Source organism: Monodon monoceros, unplaced genomic scaffold (assembly GCF_005190385.1).
Source record: "Monodon monoceros isolate NGI ecotype Baffin Bay Population unplaced genomic scaffold, NGI_Narwhal_1 Super_Scaffold_9, whole genome shotgun sequence".
NCBI classification, from domain to species: Eukaryota; Metazoa; Chordata; class Mammalia; order Artiodactyla; family Monodontidae; genus Monodon; species Monodon monoceros.
In genome coordinates, this window is record NW_021703786.1 from 44,820,140 (window position 1) to 44,838,237 (window position 18,098).

The following is an 18,098-nucleotide window of genomic DNA, read 5'->3' on the forward strand; positions in this document are numbered from 1 at the left end:
AGGTATGTTTTATGGCCAAGAATGTGGTCTATCTTGGTGAATGTTCCATGTGAGCTTGAGAAAAATGTGTGTTCTGCTGTTGTTGGATGAAACAGTCTGTAGATGTCCATTACATCAGCTGATTGACAGCGGTGTTGAGTTTAACTGTGCCTGCTAGATCTGTCCATTTCTGATAGAGGGGTGTAGAAGTCTCCAACTATGCTGGTGGATTTATCTCCTCCTCCTTGCATCTCTATCAGTTTTTCGTCTCATGTAGTTTGCTCTGTTAGGTGCATACACATTAAGGATTGTTATGTCATTTTGGAGAATTGACCCCCTTATCATTACGTAATACTCTTTAACCCTGATAACTTTACTTGCTTTGAAGTCTGCTCTGTCTGAAATTAATATGGCAACTCCTGCTTTCCTTTGATGACTGTTAGTATGGTTTATCTTTCTCCATCTATTTTATTTTTTTAATAGTTAAGAGATTTTATTCTAATAGCTGTAATCACAGTGCTTGTTTGTCAAAATGAAAACTGAAAACAAGTATACAAAACAGTTGATTACTGATTGTGTATTGAAAGCAGTAAGAGGTTCTACAACACCAAAGTAAAGCAGTTCTGAGGTTTTCCCCAAGGTAAAGGTTAACAGCTCCAACTTCTTTAGTGTTTATCAAAATACAAAAGAAAAAAGTAGAGGTTATTTTCGATGGCAAATCTGACCCTTGCAGGCTGAGGGAGTGAAAGCACATGTAGACAGGGGCTCCGAGGGTCTGGGGTTCAAGGATGACCACCTGTGCTCATGCTGGTGGGACCCCAGAGAGCCCGGAGCAGGCAAGCAAGGAGACGGCAGGGCTCCTGCTCCAACCAGAGCGTTCCAGCCAAAGTGCCCATGCTGACCCAAGAAAGGCTGGGGTTCCTCCAAGGGGTCCGAGAGAAGTGGCTGCAGCCTCCAGCCCATCTCCTGGGCGGCCATGTAAGCACAAATGCTATGTGGTGTGGGATGATCCGAGACGGAGCAAATCACAGGGACCTTACTGTGACCATGCAGCATGGATCATGGCTGGTTCTGTCCCATTTCACATGCCCAACAGGAGATAGACCACCGGTGGACTGGACTCAGGCCATTACTACAGAACTTACACTAGGCACATTTCTCCCTTCTGTGTGTTCAAGTGTTCTCCTTATCTTGTAACTATTTTAAAAAAATGCACCATGTTTGGGTTAAAAACCAACCACCAAAATGGATCTCAACACAGATCTAAAGCCCAAGAGGAGGAGCGTCCGGCTCATCTGCAACAGCGACCCCTGGATGACCCGTGTGCCTAAAATCCCTTCTCAGTACTAAACAGTGGGTTGATTTTCTTTTTACAGTTAAAAAAAAAAAAAAAAAAAAAAAAAAAGCTGAGTAATATTGCATAGGAGTACCAGAAGCTGCCTCATTGCAGACAAAAGCTATTTAGATTAAATAAAAACCCAGTTGCAGGCAGCATCTGCACATGTACAGCGCGGTGAAGCACACCGTGACCGACCAGGGAGACAGCTTCTGGCACTCACACCCCAGGGGCACATTTGCCACATGAGAGTAAAGCGAGGGTAGGAGGAGGGGAGTGAATGGGGAGGAGAGAGGAGTACAGCTCACTTCTGGTTCTGGAGCTGATTGGACAGCCAGCCCAGTCCCTCATAGAGCCCGTCCCCACTGGTGGCACAGGTGGCCTGAATGTACCAGTTCCTGTGCCTCAGAGTGTAGACCCAGCTTGTCCGTGACCTCAGCTGTGTTCGTGGCATTGGGGAGGTCCTGTTTGTTAGCCAACACGAGCAGAACAGTGTCCCTGAGCTCGTCTTCTGCCAGCATCCTCATAAGCTCCTCTCGGGCCTCATTCACACGCTCCCTGTCTTTGCTATCAACCACAAAGGTGAGACCTTGTGTGTTCTGGAAGCAGTGGCACACAGAGGCTGGATCTTGTCCTGGCTGCCCACGTCGCACACAGTGAAGCTGATGTGCTTGTATTCCACGGTTTTCACGTTGAAGCCTGTAGTGGGAATGGTGGTCACGATTTCACCCAGCTTCAGTTTGTACGGGATGGTGGTCTTTCCCGCAGCATCTGGGCCCACCATGAGAATGGGCGTTTCTTTTTTGCCAGAAAGGCCCTTGAAGAGGTTTGCAAAGATATGCCCTGTGCTGTAGACTGGTGGGAGCAACACTGGGCACAGAAGCCCTTGGCGGCCGTGGCGCAGCTGCTGCTCGAAGGCAGGCGTTGGTTTCGCTCCCACTCCATCCATTTACTTTTAATCCATACATTTCTTCATATTTAAAGTGAGGTTCTTATAGACCACCTATAGTTGACTCTTGTTTTTTGATCCACTCTGACCGTCTTTGTCTTTTAATTGGTGTGGTTTTACTTCTTCATTTCAATCTGGATGTCTTTTTTCTTTCTTGCCTTATTACACTTGCTACAACCTCCAGTACAATGTAGGAATTATGAGAGCAGACATCCTTGCCTTGTTTCTAATCTTATGGAGGAAGAAGTATTCATTTGAAAGCCAGATGTGAGTTTTTCTTTGTTCAGTTACTAGATATTTCTTTCTAAAAATATTCTTGAGATTTTTTTTTTTTTTTTTTTTTTTTTTTGCTGGGATGCAGTTATTTGGGTCTTGCTTTGTCAGGTGGACCAGAGCAGTGTTTACTTTAGAGTAAGGGTCAGCAAACCATGACCTATGGGCCACATCTGGCCCACCACCTGTTTTTGTATGGTCTGCAAGGTAAAAATGGCTTTTCCATTTTTAAATGGTTGAAAAGAGTCAAAGAATATTTCATGACTTGTAAAGACTGTATAATATTCAAAGTTTAGTGTCCATAAATAAAGTTTTATGGGGAAACAACCATGCTCATTCATTTATTAGTTATGGATGCTTTCCTGTGACAATGGCAGGGTTGGGTAGCTGCCCTGGAGACCATATGAACCAGAAAGCCCAAAGTATTTGCTCTCTGGCCCTTGATAGAAAATGTTTGCAGACTCCAGTCAAGAGGTGATTTCCCTCACTCCTGTGCTAGAGCCATTCTGCATACCCTCTCTGATGCCCTTTGAATTATGAGGTGACCTGGTGGGTAGGGATAGGAATTACGTGTGCAATTCCTGTGAGCTCAGAGTTATTCCTTCTAAGGCTTTCAGGTGGTTCTTTCCCCAGCCTTAATTTCCTCACACATCTGCCCTGATCAACACTCACCTGAAGTCTCAGGGTGGACCCTGTGCAAATCTCCAGCATTTTCTCTCTGTGCAGCTCTCTGGTACTGTGGCCTACGTACTGTAGCCACCTGGACCTGTTTTTTGGATTCTTAATTCGGGGAGACTGCTGGGCTCTACCTGGGATCTGCCTTCCCCACACCATAGCCTGGGAACTCTCAAGGCGATGGTGTGGGGGGCAGAGAGCTCCTCTCATCTGTTTCCCATGTCTCGGGGACCACTGTCCTTCATTTCCTCATGTCTGCATCTTGAAACTGTTGTTTTGTGTATTTTGCCTGTGGTTTTGTGTTTTGTTCTCCAGTTGTTTGGGGCCAGAAGTAAATCTGGTCCCTGTCAGTCCCTCTTGGCCAGGAGCAGAAATCTAACTCTGTTTTGAACTCCCTTTTCACAGTGAAAGTATCTAGTGAATGAAGCACTGTTCCTCCCATGTCACTCTAACTCTTACATATTTCACCCGTTTTCGGAAGTAAAGTGAAGAAATTAAGAACAAGGCCGATTTTACTTTTCAGGATTCATGGTTCCTGAAAGGAATGTCTTTCTAACCAGTACTAATGAATTTTCTGGGCATGGTTGCTTTGTACCAAGAAAAACTTTTCAGTCAGGAAAAGTATCCCTGCCCCCGAGGAGGTGCCTCATTCGGAGATTGCTGTAGGCTAGGTGTGAGAGGACGCCGCGTGCAAGTGTTTGTATTGCCTCCAAAACCGAGAGCACCCTTACTGAGATGCCCACCCTTTGGAAGCCAGCTGGCTTTTGGGGTTTGGTGGGGGGAGGGGGGTAAAGGAATGGAGGGAGCGAAGCAGCATATATTATAGGTCAGGATGTTTCTCTACTCTTCCCTTTGTGTTTTGAAATGCTCTATCCCCCCCCCCCCCTTGATTTCCTAGCAAGCTGTTTTTCAGGGATAAACACAAAAATGGAAGTCATCTTTACACGAAACCCTCATTAGTCTTTTCTCTGCCCCAGGAACCTTGGTGATGCGCTGAGGTTACCATGGCTTTGCTTCCTGGCCAGGTCCCGCACTGGAAAAAAATTGCACAACCACAAAGCGTCGCTTCTGACTTCCTTTTGCCCGTGGAATCTGTTAGCCTTTCTGTACTTTCGTTGACCTTTAGAAAACACTTGGAAAATCATCCTGAATGACAGTTTTTTTTGGTAGAGCTTAGACTCGAGGCAATGAATGCCTTCCTTCCCTGGCCCGGAAGCTAGGCCTCGTTACAGCCAGGTAGCCGGCCTCAGCTTCTGTGCTGCCTAAGCCGTAATTTGAGGCGCGAATGGACGTGCAGCAGGAGATGGGTGAGGTGATGACAGTAACTGGATCACCTCAAAAACCCCTATGAGAGGGACTTCCCTGGCGGTCCAGGGGTGAGGACCTGGTGCTTCCACTGCTGGGGCCTGGGGTTCAATCCCTGGTCGGGGAACTAAGATCCTGTAAGCTATGCGTAGCGGCCAAAAAAAAAAAGTTCCTGTGCTAAAACAAGGGAAGGTGCTTTTCTGGTCAGTACAGACCCTTGTTTCTGAGTCAGCTGGCAGGTGGCAAACATTGGAGAATTGTTCTACCTCTCCCCAGGAGGTCTCTGTTGCTCGGGCTTCTTAATTAGTTCCAACTATTCTTACCGTAGTCTATAGACGTTCTTTCTAGATTCTAGCAGAAAGTGTGCATTAGTTCTGGGTTTCTGTGTTCTTAGGTCTCTTAGTATTTTCATAGAAATAGCGGTGGGGAAGGTGGCCGGCCGGGCTGCGTTGTACCCTGGCACATCTAAGCAACTCATCTTTGAACACTTGCAATCATAACCTCACAGATTTTTCAAGATAACCTTTCTTGCAGCTGTCACCTAGACCAACATTCCTTCCCCCCCCCAGAGCTTAAAAACATCTGTTCCTAGAACTTGCTCTAAGAGTCTTTCCAATGTAGTGATTATCTTTACCCAGCTTGACCTTGTCTACTTCCCCTTCTTCAAGGAGAGCTCCTATATATCACATGTGCGAATTTCCATCCCTCCTCTCTGGGCACTGGACAACACAGCATCAGCTACTTTTTCTATTACCTAAACTCAGCTGTCTAGTATTAACGAGAAGTCCTTCCATATATATGTAGCAGAGACTGTATTTCTTCCTTCTACAGACCTAGAGGGTCTTTCTGTGGTCATTCCTTCATTTAAACACCTTTATTAAATACTTGTTCTGTACCACCAGTTGCGCTCTGAACCAGTTGGGCAAAACCATAGGAAAAGAAGACACAGCCCCAGCCCTTGGGGCTCTTGTCATGTGCTCAGCCGGGGGCCTGAGGTTGCAGTTCTTAAGAATGTTCCTTGGTTTTATTTACTTGTTAAAATGTTGGTAACTTGTTGCTTTTGACAGTTTCAAACATATGAAAGTGGAGAAAGTAAGATAGTGATTCCGTCTTACCCATCACTTGTTTCAGCAATTATCAACCCATAGCCCATCTCGTTTCATCTATATGTCTACCCACCTACCCATCCCTGGATTGTTTTTGAAGCAAATCCTAGACATTGTACAATCTCATTGGTGAATATTCCAGAATATAACTCTAAAGCATGTCTGCAAAAGATAAGGACTGTTTTTAAAAAACAAAAACATAACCACCATGCATTATTACCCTTAATAAGTTAACAATTCTTAATCTGAACACCGACTGGATATTTGATTTCCCTGATTGTCCCATGATGGGCTTTTTTTCAGGTTGTTCAATTCAGGATCTGAATATGGTCTGTACATTGCAACTAATTGTTGTGTCCCTTAAGTTTCTTTTTTTTTTTTTTGCGGTACGCGGGCCTCTCACTGCTGTGGCCTCTCCCGTTGCGGAGCACAGGCTCCGGACGCGCAGGCTCAGCGGCCATGGCTCAAGGGCCCAGCCGCTCCGCGGCATGTGGGATCTTCCCAGACCGGGGCCCGAACCCGTGTCCCCTGCATCGGCAGGCGGACTCTCAACCACTGCGCCACCAGGGAAGCCCCCCTTAAGTTTCTTTAGTAGGTAGGTGCCTTTGCCAACTTTTTTTTTCTTTGCTGTTTCTTTGTTGACAAAACAAGGGTATTTGCCTTATAGTTTCCCACTATCTAGATTTGCTGTTTGTATCCACACGCATTGTTTAATGTGTCCCTCTGTCCCACATATTTTCTGTAAATTGGTAGTTAGATTTAGTGGCTTGATCAGAATGACGTCTGTTACTTTGGACAAGAATACATTATGATGACTGTCCCTTTATTTTTAATCTACAGCCACCAGATTGTCCTCCCACAATTACATGGTATTTAGTTAGAAGATGGTTTTTCTGCATGTCTTAAGATAGGAAGTAGTCAAACACCTAACTATTCTGAAGCAATTTTTCAAAAAATGTTTGTATTGGTTTTCTACTGCTGCTATAATAAATTAGCACAGACTTAGGGACTTAAAATACAAGTTTATTATCTTATAGTTCTGTAGCTCAGAAGTTCCGTACAGATGCTACTGGGCTACGATCAAGGTGTTGGCAGGGCTGGGTTCTCTTCTGGAGGCTCCAGGGGAGGATTCATTCCCTTGCCTTTTCCAGCTTTTAGAGTCTACCCACATCTCTTGACTCCTGGACACCTTCTTTAGTCTTCAGTGCCAGCAAGTTTCATCTCTCTGACCCTTCTTCATGCCTCCCTCTGACCACAGCTGGGAAAGATTCTGTTTTTAAGGACTCATGTGATTAAACTGGGCCCACCTGGATAATCCAGAGTCCTCTCCCATCTCCAATTCCTTCCCCTTAATCACATCTGCAGGGTTTCTTTTGCCATGTAAGGTCATCTATTCACAGGTTCCCGGGATTGGGATGTGGACGTCTTTAGGGGCCGTTATTCTATGTAGCGCAGTGGTCATCCGGTTTTTAAAGTCAATACCATTATAAAATTGAAGAATGATTAATAGTATGGTATGTTGCCGATGATCTGTTGTGATATCATAATGATTTAGGGTATCGATAAGGTAGGATTATAGTAATGAGCTGTGATTACAACATCGTAGTAGTTTTACATGGTTCTGGGTGGCTGTCTGCATGGGTCTTGATAATCGTTGATATTTTTGCACGTAGCAGCATTTTATTTGGTTCACTGGCTCTAAGATGACCACACTGCCTCCCCTTAGAAATGCTGCTTTAAGACTTGTAGAAGCTCAGAAAATGGTACAAATGAGCTTATTTACAAAACAAATAGTCACGGATAACAAACTGTAACAAATTTATGGTTACCAAGGGGGAAAGGGAGCGATAAATTGGGAGACTGGGATTGACATATACACACTACTGTATATAAAATAGATAGCTAATAACAACCTACTGTATGGCAAAGGGAACTCTACTCAATACTCTGTAATGACCTATATGGGAAGAATCTAAAAAGGGGCTTCCCTGGTGGCACAGTGGTTGAGAAGTCCGCCTGCCGATGCAGGGGACACGGGTTCGTGCCCCGGTCCGGGAAGATCCCACATGCCGCGGAGCAGCTGGGCCCGTGAGCCATGGCCGCTGAGCCTGCGCGTCCGGAGCCTGTGCTCCGCAACGGGAGAGGCCACAACAGTGAGAGGCCTGCGTACCGCAAAAAAAAAAAAAAAAAAAAAAAATTCTAGAAAGGAGTAGATATATGTATATACATAACTGATTCACTTTGCTGTACAACAAAAACTAAACATTATAAATCAACTATACTGCAATAAAAATTTAAAGACTTGTAGAAGCTCAAGTCATCAATATTATTACATACACAGCATCTCTGTTATCTGGACCTTCTGTGTTTCTGAATTATAGGATGAAAATTTATTGTAGCACTATAAACATAGTGAGGAGGTAGTAAGTTCTTATAGAAATGATTTGAGTAGAGCAGAATGTTTAGCCCTCTTTCTGTTTTGCATTAGCAAGATAACCGTTAGGTAGTTAGGCAGATAATGAGTCAAGGTTAAGTGAAGAGTGTAACATAGGTATTTTTCGTTCATAATCTATGTCTATACTAGGTAAAGCAACTTCAGGACTTTAATGATTTTTTTCCTAATTGAAAACCATAGAGGAATCTCCTTTTCTCTTTTTATATTGTTTTACCTTTTAATTCGCATTGACACTTGACCCTCAGTTCTACAATATATATAGTTTATTTGGGGGATGCATTTGGAATTTTACTGTAACATCGGTCATCCTATAGCAGCACTAGGTTGATGATAGATTTTTCTTGGAGGCCATCCAAGAGGTTGTTACTGAAGACCAAAAGGACCTCATTATAAAGTGATTTTGCTATAAGATGGTCCCTTGGAATGATCCCTAGAGACAGCAGGTCATTTGTACAGTTAAAAGAGCATGTAGTGTCAAAAATCGTTACTAAGGGGTCCTTACCGCACACCATTAGTTTAAATAAATTCCAGATGAATTAACAAGTTGTGTAATGGCTTAATTCCATAAAAAGACTAGGAAAAACTATATAAGGAGATGTTAATGTGATCCGGGGCAAGAAGACCTTTATGATTTCTGCTTTTGTAGATAGCCCTCCATGTGAAACAGACATTTAAAAAAAAAACCCATCAACAAGTGGAGCCACGAATGGCATGTTACCCTCACCCAGCAGAGTGCTTGGTGGAAAGAGTTGTTAGACTCAGCCTTCGAATGTTCTTTCCAATGCACCTGCAAGCAAAGGGAAAAAGTATTTATAAAGAGATTGGGACTGTCTAGAGTTAAAAAAAAAATTTTTTTAATGATCTTGAGTAACTTGAGTTCTTTTCTCTTTAAATTTTCAAAAATTTAGAAAGGTAACACATTTTTTAAAAGCAAAAGTACCATTTTACTATACATTGTTTTGTATTCTGCTTTTTTTTAAACCCAATAACATCATGAACTTCTTTTGAAATCAAAATATACCTGTACAATATCACTTTTCACGGCCATATAGTGTTTCAGTCTACGGCTGTACTCTCTGTTTGCTTGTTTGTTTTGGCCTCACTGCATGGCTTAGTGGGATCTTAGTTCCCCGATCAGTGATTGAACCCAGGCCCCCCGGCAGTGGAAGCGCAGAGTCCTAACCACTGGACTGCCAGGGAAGTCCCTATACTCCGTTTTTAAACAAATCCCTGTGTTTGGGCATTAGGTTGTTTCTAATTTTTCACTATTATAAGTGTATCCATCTGGGTCCAATCAGGAGAAAGAAATTTGAACGTGGAAAATGTAGTGTACGGAATTACTAACTATAACGGGGTTAGAGTAATGAGGGGTTAGCCAGCAGGAAGTAAAGAGACAGAAATAGCAGGTAGAAGGTGTAGCCACTCCCCTGTGGAGACAGGGCGTCCACAGCAGTACCCCCAGGGTTGAGGTGCAGATCAGGTAGAAGAGGGCACAGCTGGGGTTCACTGGATTTCAGAGAAGTCGCTGTGGTGCCGAGCTGGCGGCACTGCCTGGAGATCGGTCCTTAGGGTACTAGGGAATACAGTGCACAGGGAGGCGTCTAACTGGAGGCACTGTATTCCAAAACTGCCCAAGGAAGGGGGTGTGTTGGGAGACGTTGCTGGCCTTGGGGTGCTGCTGGCCACTGCACACCAAAGGAGCTGCCAGTATGGCAGGAGTCTGTCAGGAGGGCACTGGAGCCAGGAAGCAAAACCCGTTTCCCCTGCAGTATCTCTGCAGTCTCCTGCACTGCCAAAGCTGGCAAAGGAAAAATTATTTAAAGGACCCAGATCCATTTTCACAGAGCAGTCAAAAAAGGGTGAGAGCTGAGAGCTGATAAATTGAAAAGCGGCAAAGGAAGCAGTGTTTCAAGGAGTATCCTTATATATACATCATGGCATGCCATCCAGATGTTTTGTTGCACACATTTCCTAGACATAGAATTGATCAAGAGGTAGGCATGATTTGCTCTCTAGAAAGATGTGTTGACTATTCTCCTGTGACTTAGCACTTAGAGCTTCTTCACACTTTACTTAACCCTGGGTGTTAGCATTCTTTTTGATGCTTACAAATCTGGTAAGTCAGGGAAAAAAACCTCAGTATTGTTTTTTGTTGATATTTTTAAAAAATTAGCGATGTCAGAGCTTTCTCCTTTTTTATTCTTTTGGGCGTTTCCTATCTATATCCTTTGCCCATTTAAAAAATTGGAAGATTGTCTTATTGATTTGTACATGCTCTTTATATATCAAGTATCAGAATGTTTAACTGGTTATATAGTCAAATCTTATATTCATTTGTAATGTTTAAAATGTAATTCATCTGGAAATCATTTTAGTTTAAGGTCTGAGGGTTATAAGTGTTTAACTTTTTAATTTTGTTCCAATTGTTCCAATAATGTTAACTATTTTCTCTTTTCCTGACTGATTTCAAATGTTACTTTGATCATATATTGAATTGTGTGTATTTCTAGACTTTAAATTGTTTTCCTTTGGTTTTTAGTGAGTTAACTGTCTCGCTTTTTCTTTCAGAACAGGACGCAGGCCTTGATGCCCTTTCCTCCATCATAAGTCTCCAGAAACAAATGGGGCAGGAAATTGGGAATGAACTGAATGAACAAAATGGTAAGAACACCTCTGAAATTGCCCAGATTTGCCATTTAATATAAATGCTGAAGCCTTTTGCCTAATTGTTGAATGATTTTAATATTACAAAACACCTGAAGTAGTTGAACAACAATGGATTTTTACATCGATGGTTTAATGCAATTGAGGGTGGTTTGTGGCACATTTAGATTGTAGTTACTAAACACTAGGAAAAGAAATTCGGTTAAAAGATGTCCAGTTTTCTGTAGCTGCTTTTAAACATGCTTTGTTTTGTGATCTGTTTATCCTGTGGGCTCTCCTTATGTGGTCACGGGGTGAAGTGGCTCAGTGCGTCGTACACAAGCGCAGAGGCAGGGCACACTGAGTTGTCCTCTACACGTCGGGGTGGGGGTGGGGGGCGTTGGCTCCTCTTCTGTCATAAATACCAGGCTGCAGGGCAAAAAAAAATACTTGAAGATTTTTTTATTCAGGGCTTGATGTGACAAACCTGGCTGGAGAAAGATTAGTTTGCAAACCCACAAGCAGGATGGCTTGGGAGAGACAGAGCTTTTAGTCAGGAGCCTACCCAGAAGGCTCTTGTGCTTGAGGTATGCGGTTGAGGGTGCAGGGGCATGAATGGAAGATGCAGCAGTAGGAGTGGAAAAGAGCGGATGGAGGCAGGGGACTGATGGTGCTTTTACCGCATGGACCCTGTCAGGGGAATGGGGGAGAGGGGGGTCGCCGGTTTGTGAGTGGAGATCCTAAGTCCGGTTTGGTCCCGTCCAATGGGAGATGCCAGTGAGGAATCTGAGTCACAGCGTCGAGTGGACAGTGGGAGATAAGGTACTAGAGCTCGGCGAGAGGACAGGACCAAAGGGAAGAGATGTGAGCAGCTTCAGCAGCGAGGTGCTGGGTGGAAGCAGAGGAATAGTTGAGTTTCAGTGAGGCAAGCGTTTATCGAAGGCCCCTACTAGGTGCTAAGCCCTTTAATCTGTGCCGTTTCATTTAATCAGCGCATAGCACTGTGAAGGTGATGTTATTGCTGTTTGTTAGAGGTGAAGCCCAGAGTGGCTGAGGGACCCCGTAAAGTCACCTAAGTTGTAAGCGATAGAAATGAAATTTCACACTAGCTTCCTCTCTAAGGAAGACAAAATGGGGAGAGAAAAGTAAAAAGTAAAAGGTTTCAGCTTGTGGTCATAGTATCATGGAGACTTACGGTGGAACGGCTTTCAAGAAAGGTTACCCTGTATGGGCGAGCATTGGAGCCCTGGGAGCGGGCACGTGCTCGCTCCAAAGCGGGACTGCACCTGTCAGGTTATACAAGTCCCACTTTTCTTCATCTCTACAAAGACTGAGTTCATCTGTTGCCACAGTACTATTCCATTCATCTGTCATAAGTGAATAAAAAGTTAATACTATCCATCTGCCATCTGTCATAAATAAATAGATCACCAAAGCAAATGGAGAAACCCTCTAGCTTTACCATCCTAATAGAGGTTCTTAATGGTTTAAGGACAGAGAGGAGGACAATTCAGTCCTTTCCTGATGGTGCTGATGTGAATGTACTAATTCATGTACTTGCATCTAACTCAGTTATTGGCCAGTTCCTTCCTTGAAAGACAGTATTCATAAGAAAATTAGCTCTGTAGAAAATCTGCCTGTCAGAGGTATAATTGTTCTTTATCCCAAGGAAATTTAGCCTGTTGAGTGGGTCAGTCTAGAAAGGACGCTAGCCACACACTGGTAAAGCACGTCCATCCTGTGATGTGCTCAGATAAGCCATGTCTAGTAACCGTGGTCCATGGTCAAGGATGGATGGTGCCTATTTGGTGAGGTGACTTGCTGACTTCCCTGATGAGGTCTCCGTGCATTTTCTTGCATAAGCAATCACACTGGCACGTCCTTATCTTGTTCAGTAAGCACCATACTTTGCTGCGTATTAGAATCACCTGAGGACCTTCTCAGCCTCCAAAGCCCAGGCCATACCTGAGCTGGTTTTCTGTTGTTGCTGTAACGCATTACCACAAACTTAGCGGCTTCAGGCAGTGCAACCCCCTCCTCATAGTTCTGGAGCTCTGAAGTTGGCTATGGGTCTCACTGGGCTAAAACCAGGTGTTGGAAGGGCTGCATCCCTTTCTGGAGGCTGTGGGGGAGAATTAATTTCCTTGCCTTTTCCAGTGTCTAGAGGCTGCCTGCATTCCTTGGCTTGTGGCCCCCTTCTCCACCTTCAAAGCCAGCAACGGTGGATTGAGTCCTTCTCGCATGGCATCACTCTGACTTCTAGCTTCTGTCTCCCTCTTCCTGTTTTAAGGACCTTTGTGATTATGTCCGGCTCACCCGGATAATCCAGAATAGTGTTCCTATTTAAGATCAACTGATTTAGCAACCTTAATCCATCTGCAACCTAATGCCCCTTGACCGTGCAACCTAACATTCTCAGGTTCCGGGATGTAGATGTCTCTGGGGTGGGGGGTGGGGGGCGCTGTTCTGCCCAAGCATCAGTACTTTTTTAAAGCTCCCCAGATGATTTCAGTAGGCTGCCAGGTTTGGGAACCAGTGCCCCTGTTGAATATGCTGAGAGAATGTATTTAGTACGGTACTGTTCCCTTGCCTCTCGTATGCTCACATGACAGATGGAAAGCCCACCCATGCACAGACCCTTCGCCTGGTTATATAGTACACATCTGCCATCCTAGTCACGGAGACTCTCTCTTCCCATCACACGTTTTACCCCCATCCTTTCCACCTCTTCCTCCGTGCCTCCCCGGCCCTCATCTCCGTTCCAGACCCGGATGCACATATGTGTACATAGACAAACATGAGGTATTTTTCCATGAGTTGCCAAAATTAGCTGGGTTTTCTCTGTGGTGGCCTCCCACTGAGATTGCAGCTATGCTGGTGGTTTTCTGTTGTGCACATTTGCTCCTCAGAAATAGGGCAGAGTCAGCCATTTTCGTTCATAGGAACAGAGAGACTCTCTGAGGATAAAAATGATATTCCTGCTAGGACTGTGATCAGCCTTTATTCCTTTTGTCGAAGTCAAGAAGGCCATTATGTCTAGAGGTGTTGAGAACAGGCTTGCAGCCCCATCTGGATTTTTATTGTGACCCGAGTACATAATGAGGCGTCTGGGACCCGGGAGAAGGTTTCCACTTCTGGTTGTAAATATCTCTACTTGGTTTATTGACCTACTGAATTATTCTTTTGGTTTTCACTAAATGAGAGAAACAATAGGCTAAGATTACTGGCCAGCCAGGCCATTTTTGGAATCAAGTATCCAGACCTTACTAACAAAATCCAATACATGGTCCTGAGAGCGTAACCACAAAGCCGAAGGGTTGAATTATCATCACTGTAGGAATCTTCTCAGAGAGAGTTAAAAAGGGCCTGGCCCACACCAGTAATTACCCTGTTCCCATGCCAGTGACCAGGCCGAATGAGGAAGAGGATTGGCAGTTGAGCGAAAAGGCGGGTGATGGGAGACCTGCAGGCCTAGTGGGTTTGGGGGGTTGGCAGCTGCTGAAGGTGGGGGGATGCAGGAGAGAGGGGTGGGTGGAGGGCCGAGCCCGGGAGATTGCCCCGTGGGACCACGGCTCACAGTGAACCGTACGGGTGGCTGGGGGCGAAGGGTTCGTGTCAGGCTGACTGCCCAGATGCTGTTCCGAAGTGCAGCTGTGGTACAGTTTTACTGAAAAACCCCTTAAAGTTCCTGCTCAAGGGGACGGGGCCTTTGGAAAGGAACACTAAAACAAGAAGATGAATGGGACTGACTTGACTGAAGTGTAGGTCTTTCTGAGACCCGATTTGGGCGTTGGCCAAGCTGTGAAGCCAGCACCGAGAGGAGCCACGGCGGCCCGGTTCCGAGGGAGGAGACAGCCCCGGGAACAGGCTGCGTCACTAACCTCAGCCAGTGTGTGCTGGTCCTCCTCATTCTTTTTGATGTTCAAATATCCCAAATTCGGCCAGTCCTTTCGACGTTTCTCTGTCAATCTTTAAACCTTTCCTTGCTTTCTGGAAGAATCCACGGTGACAAGGCCACTCATCTCTACCGACAGCATAAGTACTGGGACTGAGGAGACCAGGGTGTCCTTTGAAAGAGCTAGACAAAATGATCAAAGATTTCACGTACACATCAGTGAATTACCATTGTAAGGGTCTGTTAGAGCTCCTAGCTGCATTTTCATGTTGAAGGCAATGTGGCAGGCTGAGTAATAGCCCCCAAAGATACCCACATCCTGATCTCTGGAATCTGTTCCCTTTTATGACACAAGGGACTTGGCAGGCGTGTTAATCCATTGAGGATCTTGAGGCAGAGAGCTTATCCTGGATTATGTGGTTAGGGCCTAAATGTAATCACAGGTGTCCTTCTCAAAGGGGGAGGCCAAGGGACTTCCCCGGCAGTCCAGTGGTTAAGACTGCACTTCCACTGCAGGGGCCGTGGGTTCAATCCCTGGTCCCCACATGCCGCCAGGCGTGGCCCCAAAAAGAGGCCGAGAGAGCTTTGACATGGAAGTGTGGCCATGTGATGACTGAAGCAAGGTGCTATGATACTGGCTTCAAAGATAGAGGCAGGGATGCAGGGAAGACAGCTCTAGAAGCTAGAAAAGGCCAGGAAATGGACTCTCCCCTAGAGCATCTGGAGGGACACGTTGATCTCAGTTGAGTGAAACCGATTTTGGACTTCTGATCTCCAGAACTATAAGCGGGCCATTGTATATTGTTTCAAGCCGCTAAGTGTGTAATCATTTGTTAGAACAGCAACAGGAGACTAACGTAGGTAATCATTGTCTTTTTGTCAGTTGTCAGTGAACTCAGGTTAACCCCTCTTATGCTAGAAAACATGTATTGACTCCTTCATGGGACTCCTCTTCCTTCTTGAGGAGCTTTCTTTGAAGCGGGCTTCACAGAAGGAAGTTTGCAGTTCTGGGGCCCCAGTCAGCCTCTCAAACTGCGTAGCACTTTAATAACAGAATTTAATTGCAGACTTTAGTCTTGTACTGGTGAAATGTGTGGGCATTTGGGCGAAAGAATCTTTGTGGAATATCTGGTGTCAGAATTTCCCGGAGTCCAGCAGGCCAGCTGATTTGAGGTAGCACAGAGAGAAGCAGTTTAAACTTAAAATATGCAACTATTAAAATATAAGGTGTGGTAGAAATAAAAGTGACTAGCATTTGAAATCTGATTTCACAGCACTACAGAATCTCCTTACTCAGTTAACTTGTGTGAGCAGGAAAATGATAGTGAGTTGATAAGAAGAAAAACATTGAGCGAAAATGGTGCAGGTGAAACATGAGCATGGCAGAAAGTTATGAAGGGGGGCACTTGAAATGCCGACAGTCGGGAAGCACCGCTGTAAGAAGACGACTTGTTCAAGCCAAGGGCGCTGTAGAGTACTTCATTTTGGGCCTTGTCCTGGTTCAGTGCTCTGTGAGGCAACACAGGCACCTTCTCCACTTGGCCTTCCTGATGGTGAGATCACATACTAGCCGAGCTCAGGGATCAGAAGATGTGCTGAAACAATGCCTCCCAGCTCTGCCGGTGTGTCAGATGGTGGCTGTGGTGGGGATGATGTCGTCTGATGCTGCACCCCCACATATTCCAGTATGCTTGCCCTCTGGAGGAGGGAAGACAGACAGAAACTGCTTTCCTTTAAAGGAAATATACAATGGTTTGAGGTCCAGGGAGTTTGTGGTACTGCTTGGCAAGTGGTAAGTGAGCAGGGCCACACCCCGATCCCACCGCCCAGAGCTCTGTCCCAGGAGAGCTGAGCCTAGGACTTGGAGCGCATGTCTCTGTGCCATCAGGCACTTTACGGACCAAGCAGGCTTTTATGAATTGACGAGGGGGCCTGACCGCGGCCCGCCCCGCCCCCAACTTTGGGATCTAGACACATACCTGTCTGGTGGGGAACGGTTTTCTCCAAGTGGCTGTGCTGATCTGGGTTCAGATTTCCTGTACTGAGATTTCATTCGGCTTCTGGGATTCGTGGAGTGGCTTCTCAAGCCTGCATTTCATTCATAAAGAGATCTGTGAGTTCCTTAGTCTCAGAGACTCTTAGGATGGAGAGGAGCTTGTGCGGTCACTCCCCTCCCCCGCCCCCGGCCATCTCTTCATCTGTGGGAAGAACTGCACTCAGTCGCCCCGGCTTACGGCGTCTCTGCTGCCCTCTGGTCACTTGGAGGCACTGTAAACCCTCCTGCTGTGCAGAAGCAGTGGCAGCCGCAGCCCATCTGTACACGCTGTGCACGTTTTGCTCATTGGCTCCGTATCTTTCCTTTATCTGGATTAAATAATCTTTTGTTCCTAATAAACAGAGGCCTCATTAAGCCTAGTGAGGTCTGTCCCTAAATCCAGAGTAATATTTTTCCTTCCTTATTAGTACATTCTCTATTCATTCAGCAAATACCGAGTGCCGACTATATGCTCAGCTCTGTGCTAGAACCCACGTATCAATCAGCTGTGGTGAGACTCGGTTTCTGCCCTCTGTTCTAGAGGGAGAGGCAGACGTTAGACAGCTAAGCGCACAGATGTCCAGTTAGAGACGTACAGGGCACCATTACAACATAGAACAGAAGACCCTGACGTGGATTTAGGATTAGGAAAGCCCTCCCCAAGGACGTGGTCTATGTACTGAGATTTAAAAGACCATTTCTAACAGAACAGCGTATGGAAAGGAGGGTAACACGGTTGAGAAACATGGGAGAAGACCACTGATCCCAGAGTCCAGAGAGCCAGGGAGATGAGAACTGTTAGCAGGCTGGAGGGGAAGGTGGGAGTCACTGTGTAGGTGTGACCTTCGACCTATCTATACAGTGACCTAAACATCCATAGGGTTGGTGTCATCCGTTATGTAAAATCACTCAGTTTTCTACTTTATCGATCCTGTAATTTCGTCTGTATAGTTTACTTTTAAAAAGGGAGATGCAGCTCTCTCTATGGTGTGCGTTGTCCCGTAGCAGTTAATGCGTCTAAACCGAGAGTTTAGCCACTTTCAGGGAGAAGAAGTAAGTACGTTGGCAGTGGGGCGTTTATTCATTCAGCAGATGCTCACTGAGTACCAGCTGTGTGTGTGGCCCTTTATATGGAAAAGCAACAATTACAACTCAAAACCAGAGCCCTTCCCTTACTGCTCTTAAGTCTAGCTGGGAGAGACAGACATGAAACGAACACTCCCCCAGATCAAGGTGTTTTCTCACATCGTGGGATGTGCTGTCAAGGCAGAGACCAGGCTGCCCGGGCAGGGGATGACAGGGAGGTCTGGGTTCAGTTGGTGGCTGAGGTTACAGGACCTGGGCCAAGGTGGGGCAGTGAAGCGGGGAGGGCAGGTGAAGCATTCCAGGTAGTGCCAGGACCTTTCACCTGAGGCCGCGGAGAGCCTTGCAAGTTTGAGAAATCCGA

The 18,098-nt window shown here is 45.5% G+C and overlaps 1 protein-coding gene and 1 pseudogene across 1 annotated transcript in view; one reads left to right on the forward strand and one right to left on the reverse strand.

Moving 5' to 3' along the window:
* The window catches only part of STX8 (syntaxin 8), a 241,112-nt gene that overhangs the window by 53,074 nt on the left and 169,940 nt on the right, over positions 1-18,098 (forward strand). The window contains exon 6 of the mRNA XM_029212789.1: positions 10,647-10,739. Coding sequence (XP_029068622.1) covers positions 10,647-10,739 — 93 coding nt within the window. The remainder of the gene's footprint in view (positions 1-10,646; positions 10,740-18,098) is intronic.
* On the reverse strand, positions 1,101-2,114 carry LOC114889478 (annotated as a pseudogene).